At 44.7% G+C, this 18,555-nt stretch overlaps 1 protein-coding gene across 2 annotated transcripts in view; it reads right to left on the bottom strand.

The window, feature by feature from the left end:
• The window catches only part of LOC115148439 (serine/arginine repetitive matrix protein 3), a 157,585-nt gene that overhangs the window by 20,229 nt on the left and 118,801 nt on the right, over positions 1–18,555 (bottom strand). For both annotated transcript variants that reach the window (XM_029690330.1, XM_029690329.1), the window contains exons 3-6: positions 18,178–18,279; positions 9,592–9,708; positions 5,199–5,279; positions 4,469–4,537 (exon numbers count right to left, since the gene is read on the bottom strand). In XM_029690330.1, coding sequence (XP_029546190.1) covers positions 4,469–4,537; positions 5,199–5,279; positions 9,592–9,708; positions 18,178–18,279 — 369 coding nt within the window. The remainder of the gene's footprint in view (positions 1–4,468; positions 4,538–5,198; positions 5,280–9,591; positions 9,709–18,177; positions 18,280–18,555) is intronic.

The following is an 18,555-nucleotide window of genomic DNA, read 5'->3' on the forward strand; positions in this document are numbered from 1 at the left end:
AGATTGTTACAACTGCATCGGAAAAAGCTCCCCTCCCCCTCCACCGCCTCCTCCAATGCCCCGACAGACACACACAGTAGAGCATATCACAGGAGGCTAACTCTAGGGATGCACCCGCCTCCTCCTTCTCCCCCTATCTAACCGTACATTATTCATGTGTAGACAATACCTGCAATGCAGTGGATGTTTGGAGAAATCTGAGGAGGGGAGAGAGAGAGAGGCTAAAGGTGGGAGAGAGGGGGAGGAGGAGAGTTTTATAAGTGTGAGGAGGGTAGGGGTGTTTGGGGGTATATGGGGGGGGGGGCAGCACAGCGATGCTCTGCAATTTGGTGAGAGGCTCATTTTTCTTCTTTTGCGGCTCTCATACAGGCTTGGTTATTAGAAGAATGAGTTTAGCTCCCACAAGAGAGAGAGAATTAAAGAGAGAGCGAGATAGGGAGATAGAAATAGAGAAGGAGAGAAAAAGAGCGAGAAAAAAAGGAGGAGGGATGTGCTATTTAGAATTGCTTATTGTCCTTATGATATCCCTGGGCGAAGCAGTATTATTCTCTGCTGAGCTCTCTTTCTCATTCTCTCTCTCTCCATTCTCTTTTTCATTTTGTGCTGACACTATAATTATTGCTTTATTGTCGGAGGAGGAGGATTGCTTCGTAAGAAAAGTATAAGCAAAATTTTTTCAAGGTTTTATTAAACATCATCAATAATGAATGAATGCGCTGGAAGAATATCCTCTCCAATATCCTACTTCTCACTTTGAGTTTCAATATCCTTATCAATACTACGTGACTCGTTTCAAGAAACATAGGCGTATGTCACGCTTCACTACTTCACAGGAGAGGCATTTGAACGTAAACTTTAAAAAAAAGGAAGAAATGCCTTCTGGAACATGTGAACTTTCATGTGCCTTAAAAACAAACTTGTACGCCATCTGTAAATACTATGGTTTAGTCATAGAAAAAGTCAGGAACCTTCCCGTTAGCCATGATTGACTGAGATAATGGATGGGCTTGTCACGTCCTGACCATAGAGAGCTCTTATTTTCTATGGTAGAGTAGGTCAGGGGGTGACTGGGGGGTTTATCTAGTTTATTTATTTCTATGTTGTGTTCTAGTTTCTTTTTTCTATGTTGGGGTTTTTGTATGATTCCAAATTAGAGGCAGCTGGTCATCGTTGCCTCTTATTGGGGATCATATTTAAGTAGTTGTTTTTCCCACCTGTGTTTGTGGGATCTTATTTTGAGTTAGTGCATGTTGCACCTCTGTCGTCACGGTTTGTTGTTTTGTTTATAGTTTATTGTATGTCTTGTGAAGTTTCACATATTAATAAAGATGTGGAACGATACTCACGCTGCGCCTTCGTCCACTTCTCCTTCTAACAACGAGCGTGACAGAAGATCCCACCAAAAACGGACCAAGCAGCGTGGCCAGGAGGAGTGGACATGGGAGGACATCCTGGGCGGCAAAGGATCCTGGACGTGGGAGGAGATCCAGGCCGGAAGGGATCGCCTCCCATGGGAACAGGTGGAAGCAGCGAGGGAAGAACGGCGACGAGATCGGGAGTCACGGCAACGACGGAAGCCTGAGAGGCAGCTCCCCCAAATATTTTGGGGGGGCACACGTGGAGATTGGTGCTTACCGTGGTGAGCGTGCGACCGGTCAGGCACCATGTTATGCGGTGATGCGCACTGTATCTCCAGTGCGCATTCACAGCCCGGTGCGCTCTGTGCCTGCGCCCCGCATTTCCCGTGCTAGAGTGGGCATTCAGCAAGGACAGATTGTGCAGGCTCAGCTCTCCTGGTCTCCGGTGCGTCTCTTCGGCCCAGGATATCCTGCGCCGGCTCTACACACTGTGTCGCCAGTGCGCCTTCACAGCCCAGTGCGTCCTGTGCCAGCACCCCACACTTACCGGGTTAAAGTGAGCATCCAGCCAGGACGGGTTATGTCAGCCCTACGCTCCAGACCTCCAGTGCGCCTCCACGGCCCAGTATATCCTGTGCCTGCTCCACGCACCCGGCCTCCAGTGCGTCTCCCCAGCCTGGTAAGCCCTGTGGCAGCTCCACGCACCAGGCTGCCAGTACGTCTCCTCAGTCCGGTGAGACCTGTTCCGGCTCCACGTACGAAGCCTCCAGTGATGATCCATGGCCCGGAGCCTGTAGTGATAATCCATGGCACGAAGCCTCCAGTGATAATCAATGGCCCAGAGCCTCCAGTGATAATCCATGGCACAAAGCCTCCAGTGATGATCCATGGCAAGAAGCCTCCAGTGATAATCCATGGTCCGGAGCCTGCAGCAACGGTCCCCTGTCCGGAGCCTCTGGCGACATTTCACAGTCCGGAACCTCCAGAGACGGTCCACAGTCCGGAACCTCCTGAGACAGTTCACGTTCCGGAACCTCCTGAGACAGTTCACATTCCGGAACCTCCTGAGACGGTCCACAGTCCGGAACCTCCTGAGACGGTCCGCAGTCCGGAACCTCCAGGGACGGTCGGCAGTCCGGAGCCTCCAGGGACGGTCGGCAGTCCAGAGCCTCCAGCGACGGTCGGCAGTCCAGAGCCTCCACCGATGCTGGTGGATTCGCAGGATGAGTGGGTTTGTTGTCCTGCACCAGAGCCGCCTCCAATGCTGACGGATCCGCAGGATGAGAGGGTTCTTCGTTCCGCACCAGAACCGCCTCCGATGCTGGAGGATCCGCGGAATGAGAAGGTTCTTCGTCCTGCACCAGAGCCGCCACCAACACTAGACACCCATGTAGCTAGCTACATGTCTAAACAAAATACTGCACTATGCAAGTAACCATTTCACTACACCTTCTGTATCCTGTGCATGTGACAAATAAATGTTGATTTTAATTGATATAGTATGTGTTTACCAGAGACGGTAATGTGAAGAACAAGACCTGCACCAAAGTCAAATTAGGACATAACGTTAGGCCACCGAGACAGTGTCCAAGTTCTAAAATTCTCTAGTAGAATGACTTGCTTTTATTTCATCACACTCACAACCGTAAGCTATTTTCTTCAATTGGCTTGCTATTAACTTGTAAATGATGATCTTGTTGTGAATTTATTTTCCTGTAATAATGAAGACAAATGAGCTAAAGTGAAGACGTTGTTCAGCTATATGATATGGTCATTATTTGAAATGGCTAGCCAGCTAACTTAACATTAGCTCGCTAGCTAGCTATCAAGCTAGAAACAAACCAAACCATTGTTTAGAAAGTTGATTTTAGTTGCCTGGTTTGCTAGATTGACATATACTGAATTCATTTTTAAACGGGTGGGTTCATTGGTGTTAAAATATACTAGTGTAACGGCCGTCGTAGGAAGTGGACCAAAATGCAGCGGGTACGTGAATGCTCATCTTTATTTTATGACGCACACTATACAAAAACAAAACAAAAAAAACGAATGACAGCTAAACAGTAATGCAGGCTAAACATAGCAGTGCACAAACAACCTCCCACAATTCCCATAACAAACACACCCCTATACATAGGACCTTCAATCAGAGGCAACGAGGAACAGCTGCCTCCAATTGAAGGCCCAATCCCAATAAACTAAACATAGAAATAGATAGACTAGACTGAACATAGAAATACACTAACATAGAACATAGACCAAACCCCCGGAAACTCTAAACAAACACCCCTCTACATAAACACACACCCCGAACCACATAAACAAATACCCCCCTGCCACGTCCTGACCAAACTACAATAACAAATGACCCCTTTACTGGTCAGAACGTGACAACTGGTGATGCTATTTTGGACCACCAGGCTGCTGATGTCATGCAGTCTGTAGTTTTCGTGTTTATACTTTTTCATAACGACAATGACAAGTTTGATGTCGGACGACAATATAATGTTCATGATATCACTGCGACATCTGTCGATATATGTAGTATAAACCAGCTTTTAGTCTTGAAATCTTTGGTTGTTTAGTACATGGCCTCACATGTGAATCTGTAGGCGGGTGGGGCTAAGGCTTAAGAGGGTGTGAACGATGCTGAATGGGTGTAGACAAAGAAGAGCTCTCCAGTATGTTTACTAAAACATTCAAGGGCCATTTTCTCAAAAGTGAGGTTACAAGTTTATCTACTTTGAAAGCAGAATGACTTTCCCATTGTTCCTCAAATGCAGTGTATGATATACCATTTTGCAGATCTGTGTCTCTGCTTTTATCCAATGTAATAAACACATTTTCAAATGTTGCTACATAAGACAGCAGGTCGGTCATATATAGTCTGTTGTTTTCTAGAAAACATAGCTTATTTGTGGTTCCTATACTATTTGGGCCTATAGGAAAGTGAGTAGTGAAAGTACAGTACTGAGTGCTCCTTTTTCTGTGATAGTTATGCTGAGCACCATGTTACGCAAACCGGCTGAAAAGTATCAGGGTATGCTCACATTCTATGAGTAACCTAGAGGATGAATGTTCATGAAAAGTGCATGCACATACATACACACCTGTCTCGCTTGTGTTCCTTTCCACTTTTCTTCTTCTTCTCTCTGCGGGAGGGAGAGGAGCTGTCGAACCTGGAGGAGACATGGGGAGAGAGAGAGATCTCAGAGAGAGAAAGAGAGAGAGAGAGCGATGAAGAGAGCGAAAGAAGAGCAGTCCTACACAATAAAGCTTATCCAGAAGGAATTGAAAGATTGTTAAGAAAACGTAGCAAAGCACACCTCCAACCTTGCCACTATTAATGATATAGCAGGGCCACTCATACATTATTTCTTCAGAGAATTGTCTGTACTGTCAAAGCAAACAATGAACCCAGTCCTCCATTCTATTCTTTACATTTCATCGTTACATTTCCTCTTGTAGCTTTGCCAGTTCTCCTTGAGAGCGGCCAGAGATTTCTATGTGTCGTACGTCTCTATTCACCTGTGTCCTTCTCTCCCTACAGTCGGTCTCTCGCTTTCATCTGTAGCACTGCCTCTGTCTCTCTGTCTGTCATCCAGACCAATCTCTCTCATTCCCTTGATGACCTTGAGGAAAATCAGGGAGCTGTCTTACTCTTTTTCAATTCCAATCTGTATCTACCATCACGTCGGTGTCCATGGCCCTGCCCATCTTCGTGTTTAAAGGGAATACACACACAATACATATGCAATGATTCAAATGCAATGTAACAACAGCATAATGCATATCTCATCACTGAGGAAGAATAGTTCTACATCTAGTGAGGCCACTGACCGACTCCTTCTGCGTCCAGATTTCTTTTTCTTCCTCTTCTTTGGTCGAGGAGATGGAGAGCTGCTAGATTTCCTCTTCATTCTGTAGTAGCCAGGCAGAGTGAGAGAGGGAGAGAGAACGAGAGAGAGAGAAAGAATGAGAAAAAAAGAGAAATGAGAGAGTTGGAGGGGAGGGTGTTCAGTGAGTGAAACATACAAGCGTTCGTCATTACAGTAATCTTCAGTCACAAATAAATTGATCAGCTACAGGCAAGATTTTCTCCAGGCGAGCAAGCTTAATTTCCTCTGAGTGATGCGACAATCCATACTGTGCATGCAAGTGCATGGGAGCGTACCACTTCGTACTGCCTCTGGCAATCTGGCATACAATTATTAATTTCTGGGAAAATGTAATTCCGATAATACATTCTAATGAATCCATGGTGTATTGGCTATACTTCAAAAGACAAACAACAATGTAGTGTAGTGTATGTCAGAATTCCCTGTACTGAGCGTGTGTATGTATGTGTGTGTGTGTGTGTTTGTGTGTGTTTTTGTGTGGGGGTGCATTCTGAAGGCTATGGCACTTGGTCTGAAGAGCCCTCTTCAACTGATATCTATCTAATCTGCATATACACTACATAACCAAAAGTATGTGGACACCTGCTCGTCAAACATCTCATTCCAAAATCATGGGCATTAAAGTGGAGTTGGTCTCTCCTTTGCTGATATAACAGCCTCCACTTCTGGGAAGGCTTTACACTAGATGTTGGAACATTTCAGGGACTAGCTTCCATTCAGCCACAAGAGCATTAGTGAGGTCGGGCAATGATGTTGGCCAATGTTTGTCTATGGAGATTGCATGGCGGTGTGCTCAATTTTATACACCTATCAACAACGGGTGTAGCTGAAATAGTCACATCCACTAATTTGAAGGAGTGTCCACATACTTTTGTATATTTAGTGTATATGAAACGGTAAAGGCCACATGGAGAGGATGACATAAAGGCTGATTGAATTTCCATCTCAAGAGGTGGGTAGTGTGTGTGCGTGCGTGCTTTGTCTGTACTTGTGTCTGTCTATGCGCGTGCATGTGTGTGTGTGTGTGTGTGTGTGTGTGTGTGTGTGTGTGTGTGTGTGTGTGTGTGTACCGCAGACCTTAATTGCTGACAGCATGGACTACATCCTCTCCGGAGGGCTTGGAGGTAAGCTCCTGTACTGGCAGGCCTCCCACCTCCGCTCCCCTATCTGTGGCACACATGTGCTGTGTAGGAGTGGTGTATGGGGCAGGCTTCCTGACATTTCTTAAAAGTGACACAGTAAATAATATCATATGTATTATTGTAATCAGTAGACTTTAGGGAAAACGCATATAGCTTTTTTAGAGTGTAAAAGGGAACATTGTATTTAATACAACCCTTTGAAAGTGAAAATATCTAAATTTTACTGCAAATGTTGCCGTTTTTTCCAAATTTTTGCAACCATAAACAAAAGGCCATACTGTTTGGTAGTTGAGTAAATGTGTTCGCAAAACAAATACAAACATTTTAAGCTGTTTTGGGGCCATGTAGACACAACATAGGGGAAGCCATGACCCAAAACGTAAATGGGGGTACATTTCACCGGCTCGGCTAAAATGGTACCATATCAAATCAAACTTTATTTGTCATATGCACTGAATACAACAGGTGTAGACCTCACCGTGAAATGCTTACTTACAAGCCCTTAACCAACAATGCAGTTGAAGAAAGTGTTAAGAAAATATTTACCAAATAAACTAAAGTAAAACATAATAAAAAGTAACACAATAAAATAACAATAACGAGGCTATATACAGTGGGTACCGGTACCGAGTCAACGTACGAGGGTACCGGTTAGTCGAGGTAATTTGTACATGTAGGGGTAAAGTGACTATGCATAGATAATAAACAATGAGTAGCAGTAGTGTAAAAACAAATGGGGGGGGTCAATGTAAATATTCCGGGTGGGCATTTGATTAATTGTTCTACAGTCTTATGGCTTGGGGGTAGAAGCTGTTGAGGAGCCTTTTGGTTCTAGACTTGGTGCTCCGCTTGAAGTGCGGTAGCAGAGAGAAAAGTCTATGACTTGGGTGACTGGAGTCTTTGACATTTTTTGGGGCTTTCCTCTGACACCGCCAAGTATATAGGTCCTGGATGGCAGGAAGCTTGGCCCCAGTGATGTACTGGGTCGTACGCACAACCCTCTGTAGCGCCTTGCGGTCAGATGCCGAGCAGTTGCCATACCAGGCGGTGACACAACTGGTCAGGATGCGCTCGATGGTGCAGCTGTAGAACCTTTTGAGGATCTGGGGACCTATGCCAAATCTTTTCAGTCTCCTGAGGGGGTAAAGGTGTTGTCGTGCCCTCTTCACGACTGTCTTGATGTGTTTGGACCATGATAGTTTGATGGTTATGTGGACACCAAGGAACTTGAAACTCTCGACCGGCTCCACTACAGCCCCGTCGCTTGTTAATGGGGGCCCGTTATGTCATCAGCAAACTTATTGATGGTGTTGGAGTTGTGCTTGGCCACGGAGTCGAGGGTGAACAGGGAGTACAGGAGGGGACTAAGCACACACCCCTGAGGGCCCCTGTGTTGTGGATCAGCGTGGCAGACGTGTTGTTGCCTAACCTTACCACCTGGGGGCGGCCCGTCAGGGAGTCCAGGATCCAGTTGCAGAGGGAGGTGTTTAGTCCTAGGGTCCTTAGCGTAGTGATGAGCTTTGTGGGCACTATGGTGTTGAACGCTGAGCTGTAGTCAATGAACAGCATTCTCACATAGATGTTCCTTTTGTCCAGGTGGGAAAGGGCAGTGTGGAGCGCGATTGAGATTGCGTCATCTGTGGATCTGTTGGGGCGGTATGCGAATTGGAGTGGGTCTAGGGTATCCGGGATGATGCTGTTGATGTGAGCCATGACCAGCCTTTCAAAGCACTTCATGGGTATCGACCTGAGTGCTACGGGGCAGTAATCATTTAGGCAGGTTACCTTCGCTTCCTTGGGCACAGGGACTATGTTGGTCTGCTTGAAACCTGTAGGTATTTAAAACAGGGAGAGGGAGTGGTTGAAAATGTCAGTGAAGACACTTGCCAGTTGGTCTGCGCATGCTTTGCCTACACGTCCTGGTAATCTGTCTGGCCCCGTGGCTTTGTAAATGTTGACCTGTTTAATGGTCTTGCTCACATCGCCTACCGAGAGCGTTATCACACAGTCGTCTGGAACAGCTGGTGCTCCCATGCATGTTTCAGTGTTGCTTGCCTCGAAGCTAGCATAAAAGGCATTTAGCACATCTGGTAGGCTCGCGTCTCTGGGCAGCTCACGGCTGGGTTTCCCTTTGTAGTCCGTAATAGTTTTCAAGCCCTGCCACATCCGACAATCGTCAGAGCTGGTGTAGTAGGATTCGATCTTAATCCTGTATTGATGCTTTGCCTGTTTGATGGTTTGTCTGAGGGTGTAGCGGGATTTCTTACAAGCGTCAGGATTAGTATCCCACTCCTTGAAAGCGGAAGCTCTAGCCTTTAGCTCGATGCGGATGTTGTCTGTAATCCATGGCTTCTGGTTGGGATATGTACGTATGGTCACTGTGGGGACGATGTCATCAATGCACTTATTGATGAAGTCGATGACTGAGGTGGTATACTCCTCAATGCCATTGGATGAATCACGGAACATATTCCAGTCTGTGCTAGCCAAACAGTCCTGTAGCGTAGCATCTGCATCATCTGACCACTTCCGTATTGAGCGAGTCACTAGTACTTCCTGCTTGAATTTTTGCTTGTAGGCAGGAATCAGGAGGATAGAATTATGGTCAGATTTGCCAAATGAAGGGCGGGGGAGAGCTTTGTATGCATCTCTGTGTGTGGAGTAAAGGTGGTCTAGAGTTTTTTTCCCTCTGGTTGCACATGTGACATGCTGGTAGAAATGAGGTCAAACGGATTTAAGTTTGCATGCATTAAAGTCCCCGGCCACTAGGAGCGCCACTTCTGGATGAGCATTTTCTTGCTTGCTTATGGCCAGTTCTCAAGAAAGCAGTATATTCATTGCGTCGGACTCGTTAAAGAAAAAATCTTTGTCCAGTTCGAGGTGAGTAATCGCTGTTCTGATGTCCAGAAGTTATTTTCGGTCATAAGAGACGGTAGCAGCAACAACATGTACAAAATAAGTAAAAAATAAGTTACAAACATGTGAAAAAACTAATAAGATAGCACAGTTGTTTAGGAGCACGTAAAACGGCAGCCATCCTCTCCAAGACCATTCTCAGTTATTGGTCAGCGAGTGTGTGTGTGTGTGTGATTGTGTTTTTGTGTGTGTGCATGCGTGCGTACATGCAAATATAAATGTGTGTGTACTATACGTGTGTGTGTATGAGTGAGAATACGTGTGGTTGTTCCATACCTATAACCGTCTTTATCGTAGTAGTCTCCATGCCAGTCTGCGTCCTCCTGGTAACCTTTAGCCAGGGCTGGGTCGGTCTGCTCCTCACCATGCTCTCCATGGACCATGTGTTTGACCCTACAGGGAAAACACAGGTGATAGGTCACTGGAAGCAGCCAATGGGAGACCAGGGACCAGGAATTGGGTGTATGTGTGGTAAGAATGACAAGAACTGAGGAACACTGCAGCTGCATGCGGCTCAGAACGACTCCGAAAATTAACCCTATTTTCTAAACATTCTGTGATACAAAATCATTTGTTCTAACACAAATCTTTTACTTATCCGAGTCCAAATGTTCTTGTCGGAGCACAAATAAAATAACAAAAATCTGACCTTAAAATGTGACTGTTAACATCTCTTCATCCTAGAGTTAACACATCTCTCCATCTCACACTATCTCTCCCTCTCACACATGCAGATGGCTGTGTTGCACTCCTACCCCCCCTAATCCCCCATCCCTTTCCCTTCCTGGCCTGCCCTCTGCTGATCCATCTCATCTGGCCATGAACAGTACACCCACACAGAGAGAGGAGGGCACATGGAACACACACGCACGCATATGAGGGGTGATGAATGCCATAAATGAACCATTGAATGTGTGAACGCGTGAACATTTTAAAAGATTACCATTCAACCAAGTTTATTTATAACAACAACGTGTTAACGTCTGATTCATTCAATTCCAAACAGCTGCCTTAAGGGAATTAACTCCACAGTATAAAATCCACTGTACTAACAGGACCCCTGCATTGTTTATCATCTGTCAAGGTGGGGTTTATAATGCCTGTATATAAACACATTAACCACATTATAACATTGTTTATTGGGTCTACATTAATTAGGTAAATGTAAAAAAGTAATTGACCTATCAATTCTTTCATGTTAGGCTATTACATAAGCTATAAAGCGGGAACATATAGCAACATTCCATAACATTTAAGAGTTGAAACATGTTTGAATCTTTCTTATTAATAATCTTGTCACAATTGTTTGTGTGTGAGGGGTTGAGGCGGCAGGTAGCCTGGCAGTTAGAGCATTGGGACAGTAACTGAAAGGTCGCTGGTTTGAATACCTGAGCCGACAAGGTGAAAAATCAGTCAATGTGCCCTCGAACAAGGCACTTAACCCTACCACTATGGCTGACCCTGTAAAACAACACATTTTCCTGCACCTATCCTGTGTATGTGACAATAAAACATGTGTCATTTTTTGCAATGAAGGGGGAGGCGGTTCCTGTCGTAGCTGTTCGTTTGGGAGAGGAGGACAGCAAACCTGTTAATTGTCTGAGCACCACTGAACACAATAGTGTAGCGCATAACAGACAAATATTAAATAACCACATGCACACCTTAGAGATAGATGCATGCCCTGGTCTAATTTAGTTAGAGAGGTATGATAATTTTCAGCCTGAAATCATCTGAAGAGATTTCAAATCAGTGAAAACAAGAACTCCCTTGAAAGACGAAGGAGATGGAAATAGACAAGACAGCTGTAAGTACTAAGTAGTGTTGGGGTTCAACATCAGAGTTAAGAAGAATGGGGATGGATGCTCTGGGTTTTCAATGTACAATTAAAAATAAAGGTGCAAGTTGGAACCAAATAAGGTTCTTGAGAACGATGCCATAGGGCAGGGGTGTCAAACTCATTCCACAGAGGGCTGAGTGTCCGCGGGTTTTCGCTCCACTCTTGTATGATGAATTAAGGTCACTAATTATACTGAACAAAAATATAAATGCAACATATAAAGTGTTGGTCCCAGGTTTTAGGTGTTGGTCCCCATTTCCAAGATGGCGTAGCAGTGGGATGTCTGTTCTGATTGTCTTGTCCCGTCCTGTGTATATATCGTTTTTCTTCGTGTATAGTTCGTATATATTTGTAACATTTTTAATCTCAATTTCCATCTACGGACTGATCATGCTCTCCTGCAACCCGCCTCACCCAATGTGGTATGGATCTGCTATTTTTTATACTTTAGAACCGGAACCCCCTTCAGAAGATTGCCAGCTAACTAGCTACTAGTTAGTAGTCAGTTAGCCACTGCTAGCGGTCATCACCGTTAACTCGGACATCTGCCAGCCTAAGTGCGGTCAACTTCTGCCAGTCTGCACATCGCGATATCAACCCAGAGCATATCGGACTGCTTTTCTCTACCACATCTCTGGATTCTTACCACAAGCTCCTACTGCAAGCTACCTTTACTCCGGATCATTGCAGCTAGCTAGCTGCTATCCGAGTGGCTACTCCTGGCTAAGGTCTCTGTCCCGAAGCAAGCACCAGTTAGCCTGGAGCTAGCCTCGAGCAAGGCCCATCTCCCGGCTAGGCGAAGAGAACCATCAGACAATTCCTGGGCTTCAATACCTCTTTTGCCAATTGGCCTGGACCCTTTGCTGCCGACACGGAGCCCCGCCAATCCATCACGACTGGTCTGCCGACGTAACCATCCGAGGGGGTTTCAAAAGGCTCTCCCGTTGCCACGTCCCCCTGAGGTCCATCTGCTAACCTGCTAGCAGTCTGAATCACCGTGCCTCCAGCTCGCCTAGCTACTCACTGGACCCTATAATCACTCGGCTACACATGCCTTTCCCTAATGCCTTGTCTATTGCTGTTTTGGTTAGTGATTTTTGTCTTATTTCACTGTAGAGCCTCCAGCCCTGCTCAATATGTCTTAGCTAGCCCTTTTGTTCCACCTCCCACACATGCGGTGACCTCACTTGGCTTAAATGGTGCCTCTAGAGACAAAACCTCTCTCATCGTCACTCAATGCCTAGGCTTTCCTTCCAACTGTATTCACATCCTACCATACCCTTGTCTGTACATTATGCCTTGAATCTATTCTTCCACGCCCAGAAATCTGCTCCTTTTTCTCACCATTCCAAATGCACTAGACGACCAGTTCTTTTAGCCTTTAGCCGTACTCTTATCCTACTCCTCCTCTGTTCCTCTGGTGATGTAGAGGTTAACATTCTGTATACCTCTGGCCCTTCTTTGGATACTGTGCTAACAAACCTCCAAACGAGCTTCAACTCCATACAACACTCTTTCCGTGGCCTCCAACTGCTTTTGATGCTAGTAAAACCAATTGCTGCCCGCACCCTCCCGCCCGACTAGCATCACTACTCTGGACGGTTCTGACCTAGAATATGTGGACAACTACAAACACCTAGGTGTCTGGTTAGACTGTAAACTCTCCTTCCAGACTCACATTAAGCATCTCCAATCCAAAATTAAATCTAGAATTGGCTTCCTATTTCGCAACAAAGCCCCCTTCACTCATGCTGCCAAACATACAACCATAAAACTGACTATCCTACCGATTGCAACATCTACCCGTAGCATGCGCTCCAGCAGGTACATTGCACTGGTCATCCCCAAAGCCAACACTTCCTTTTGGCCGCCTATCCTTCCAGTTCTGACTGGAACGAATTGCAAAAATCTCTGAAGCTGGAGTCTTACAGTGGGGGAAAAAGTATTTGATCCCCTGCTGATTTTGTACGTTTGCCCACTTACACAGATATGATCAGTCTATAATTTTAATAGTAGGTTTATTTGAACAGTGAGAGACAGAATAACAACAAAAAAATCCAGAAAAACGCATGTCAAAAATGTTATAAAATGATTTGCATTTTAACGAGGGAAATAAGTATTTGACCCCTCTGCAAAACATGACTTAGTACTTGGTGGCAAAACCCTTGTTGGCAATCACAGAGGTCAGACGTTTCTTGTAGTTGGCCACCAGGTTTGCACACATCTCAGGAGGGATTTTGTCCCACTCCTCTTTACAGATCTTCTCCAAGTCATTAAGGTTTCGAGGCTGACGTTTGGCAACTCGAACCTTCAGCTCCCTCCACAGATTTTCTATGGGATTAAGGTCTGGAGACTGGCTAGGCCACTCCAGGACCTTAATGTGCTTCTTCTTGAGACACTCCTTTGTTGCCTTGGCCGTGTGTTTTGGGTCATTGTCATGCTGGAATACCCATCCACGACCCATTTTCAATGCCCTGGCTGAGGGAAGGAGGTTCTCACCCAAGAATTGACAGTACATGTCCCCGTCCATCGTCCCTTTGATGCGGTGAAGTTGTCCTGTCCCCTTAGCAGAAAAACACCCCCAAAGCATAATGTTTCCACCTCCATGTTTGACGGTTGAGATGGTGTTCTTGGGGTCATAGGCAGCATTCCTCCTCCTCCAAACACGGCGAGTTGAGTTGATGTCAAAGAGCTCCATTTTGGTCTCATCTGACCACAACACTTTCACCAGTTGTCCTCTGAGTCATTCAGATGTTCATTGGCAAACTTCAGACGGGCGTGTATATGTATTCTTGAGCAGGGGGACCTTGCGGGCGCTGCAGGATTTCAGTCCTTCATGGAGTAGTGTGTTACCAATTGTTTTCTTGGTGACTATGGTCCCAGCTGCCTTGAGATCATTGACAAGATCCTCCCGTGTAATGATTTCGCCTCTATGGCCTATTTATTGCCTACCTCCCTACTCTTCTACATTTGCACACACTGTACATAGATTTTTTTCTTTTCTATTGTGTTATTGACTGTACGTTTGTTTATGTGTAACTCTGTGTTGTTGTTTTTTGTCGCACTGCTTTGCTTTATCTTGGCCAGGTCGCAGTTGTAAATGAGAACTTGTTCTCAACTGGCCTACCTGGTTAAATAAGGTGAAATAAAAAAATGAGCTGAAATAAAAGATCCCAGAAATGTTCCATTCACACAAAAAGCTTTACATCTCTGTTAGTGAGCATTTCTCCTTTGCCAAAATAATCCCTCCACCTGACAGAAGCTGATTAAACAGCCTGATCATTACACAGGTGCACCTTGTACTGGGGACAATAAAATGTGCCGTTTTGTCACATAACACAATGCCACAGATGTCTCAAGTTGAGAGAGCGTGCAATTGGCATGCTGACTGCAAGAATGTCCACCAGAGCTGTTGCCAGATCATTTCATGTTAATTTCTCTACCATAAGCTGCCTCCAACGTCGTTTTAGCGAATTTGGCAGTACGTCCAACCGGCCTCACAACCGCAGACCCCGTGTAACCACACCAGCCCAGGACCTCCACATCTGGCTTCTTCACCTGCGGGATTGTCTGAGACCAGCCACTCTGACAGCTGATGAATCTGAGGAGCATTTATGTCAGTAATAAAGCCCTTTTGTGAGCAAAATCATATTCTGATTGGCTGGGCCTGGCTACCCCAGTGGGAGACTGGCTGCACCCCTGCCCAGTCATGTAAAATCCATAGATTAGGGCCTAATGAATTTATTTAAATTGCTTTTACATTTTTGTTCAGCATAGTAAGGAACTCCCCTCACGTGTTTGTGTAGGTCTTAATTGAAAGGAAAACCCCAAAACTCACAGACACTCTGCCCTCCTTGGAGTTTGACACCCCTGGCATAGGGGAACCATTTTAGGGTCTCTGAAGCGATGTGAATTTTGGCACTCCTTTAGTTTTTAGTCTAGTCTTAGTCATTTGACTAAAATAGTATTAAGTCTTAGTCACATTTTTGGCATTTAATTAATGATTTCATCTAGTTATTGTCTGGGCCATTTTAGTCAACTAAGGGCCTAATAACTTGTCACATTGCAGTCACATCACATTTGTATTACCTCATTAACCTACAGTAAAGATAAATCACTGACTTCCATGTGCACAAACATACATAGCCTTGCCCAACACCAACAAAATCTGCATTTCCTATTCTCTTTACAAGAGCAAAAATATGACAAACATATATAAGAGTATATAGATTTTGCACGTTACATACAAAAGAGAGAGAAAGAGTGAGAGAGAGAGCGAGAGAGAGCGAGAGAGAGAGAGAGAGAGAGAGAGAGAGAATCCCCTGAGCTCAGACTGAAATCAATGGTGGAACTGAAATACGAGGAACACTTGGCAGTAGGGATAAAGACTGTCAAGTGGTGGTGGTTATTGCTTGTTCTGCAGAATCTGTGTGTGTTCTTCCTGGTCAGAATCACTAACGAGGAAGGCTTTTTGCTGAGGTCTGATCATGATTGGTCAATGCAAAGCAGACATTATTGCCTATGGGAGCAGTAGCATTCTGATGGTCCTGCATGAAACAACAGACAAGCAAACTGCGACTACTGCTCCTTATCCCCATGGAAACCACAGGAGGAAGTTATAAAGTACCTCCGGATTTAATTTATATTATGGCTGGAAAATGATAACTGACCAAAAACTCTGTCTCCAAGACACTTATTCAAAATGTGTGTGTGTGTTTTGGTCCCGTGTGGCTCAGTTGGTAGATCATGGCACTTCCAACGCCAGGGTTGTGGGTTTGATTCCCACAGGGGATGAGTACAAACAAATATGAAAATGTACGCACTCACTCCGGATAAGAGCTTCTGCTAAATGACTAAAATGTGCGTTTGTGTGTGTGAGAAACAGCGAGAGTCAGTAAACTTGGCTCAAAGGAGCGAACTCTTTTGCTAATTGCTACCCTCCTGTCTCAATTTTCCACACCAAGGCTTTCCTGAGCTCTGAATGCTGCAGAAGGGAGAATTATGTCTATGCCTCAGGAACAGGGCCAAATTCATCTCTATCTCTCTCTCTCTCTCTCTCTCTCAGAATTGATGCATAGGCAAACGTCAGGTCACAGCCAAGGTGACAATGCATGCCAGGGAGAGACAGTCATTAGTCAGCCCTCTGTGATGATACGGGGCATCAGAAACATTACACATCATTAGCTCTGAGATGGGACGACAGGACTGGAGAACCTGATCTGATAGGCCTATAAAATAGGAAGGGTGCTCAGTGATAACCTTCTGGCTATGCTCATATTCTATTTCAATTGATGCTTGGGGCATAAGGAAGGGGCAGAGGGAAAATGTAACTGAAAATACACGTAGCGATATGAAGTGGGTTAGCGTGTGTGAATTATATATATATATATACATACATACATACATACATACATACATACATACATACATACATACATACATACATACATACATACATACATATATATATATATATATATATATATATATATATATATAAATATATATACAGTTGAAGTCGGAAGTTTACATACATCTTAGCCAAATACATTTAAACTCAGTTTTTCACAATTCATGACATTAAGTCCAAGTAAAAATTCCCTGTCTTAGGCCAGTTAGGATCACCACTTTATTTTAAGAATGTGAAATGCCAGAATAATAGTTGAGAGAATTATTTATTTCAGCCTTTAATTTCTTTCATCACATTCCCAGTGAGTCAGAAGTTTACATACAGCTTGTGACCAAGCTTTAACTTCCTGACTGATGTCTTGAGATGTAGCTTCAATATATCCACATCATTTTCTTTCCTCATGATGCCATCTATTTTGTGAAGAGCACCAGCCCCTCCTGCAGCAAAGCACCCCCACAACATGATGCTGCCACCCCCGTGCTTCACGGTTGGAATGGTGTTCTTTGGCTTGCAAGCCTCCCCCTTTTTCCTCCAAACATAACGATGGTCATTATGGCCAAACAGTTCTATTTTTGTTTCATCAGACCAGAGGACATTTCTCCAAAAAGTACAATCTTTGTCCTCATGTGCAGTTGCAAAACGTAGTCTGGATTTTTTATGGCGGTGAGCGGCCTTTCATGTTATGTCGATATAGAACTCGTTTTACTGTGGATATAGATAGTTTTGTACCTGTTTCCTCCAGCATCTTCACAAGGTCCTTTGCTGTTGTTCTGGGATTGATTTGCACTTTTCGCACCAAAGTACATTCATCTCTAGGAGACAGAACGCGTCTCCTTCCTGAGCGGTATGACAGCTGCCTGGTCCCATGGTGTTTATACTTGCGTACTATTGTTTGTACAGATGAACGTGGTACCTTCAGGTGTTTGGAAATTGCTCTCAAGGATGAACCAGACTTGTGGAGGTCTACCATTTTTTTCTGAGGTCTTGGCTGATTTCTTTTGATTTTCCCATGATGTCAAGCAAAGAAGCATTGAGTTTGAAGGTAGGCCTTGAAATACATCCACAGGTACACCTCCAATTGACTCAATTGACTCAAATTTTCTGGAATTTTCCAAGCTATTTAAAGGCACAGTCAACTTAGTGTATGTAAACTTCTGACCCATTGGAATTGTGAAACTGTGAATTATAATTGAAATAATCTGTCTGTAAACAATTGTTGGAAAAATGACTTGTCATGCACAAAGTAGATGTCCTAACCGACTTGCCAAAAGTATAGTTTGTTAACAAGAAATTTGTGGAGTGGTTGAAAAACGAGTTTTAATGACTCCAACCTAAGTGTATGTAAACTTCCGACTTCAACTGTATATATATTTTAACCTTTATTTGAGGCAAGTCAGTTAAGAACAAATTCTTATTTAAAATGACGGCCTACACCGGCCAAACCCGGACGACGCTGGGCCAATTGTGCGCCGCCCTATGGGACTCCCAATCATGGCTGGTTGTGATACAGCCTGAAAGGAGGGAGAGAGACAGAGAGAGAGAGACAGAGAGAGAGACAGATATAGAGAGAAAGAGAGAGCAACAGAGCGATACGGAGGAGAGTATGACTTACGGTGGGCGTGTGTGTGCTCCCTCTCTGGTGATTACCCCCTCTTTCTCCATCAGCATCTGTCTGAAGGTGCCGACCTTCTGCCTGATCTCCTCCTCAGAGTACCTACAGGAGAGAACACACACTCAGTGGGAGTAGACCAACAACACACTCAAGGCACACACAGAGACACACACAGTCGCAGACACACACGCAAGCATGCACACAGCATATGTTTAACTATCCTTGAGGGGACCTAAAATGGATTTCAATTCAAAATCATATTTTCTCTAACCCTAAACCTAACCTGTAAGCTTAAAATAGCTTTTGTCCTCGTGGGGATGTGGGAAATACCACCACGAGCGAGAATTTACCTTGTTGTACTATCCTTGTGAGGACTTC

Source organism: Salmo trutta, chromosome 15 (assembly GCF_901001165.1).
Source record: "Salmo trutta chromosome 15, fSalTru1.1, whole genome shotgun sequence".
NCBI lineage: Eukaryota > Metazoa > Chordata > Actinopteri > Salmoniformes > Salmonidae > Salmo > Salmo trutta.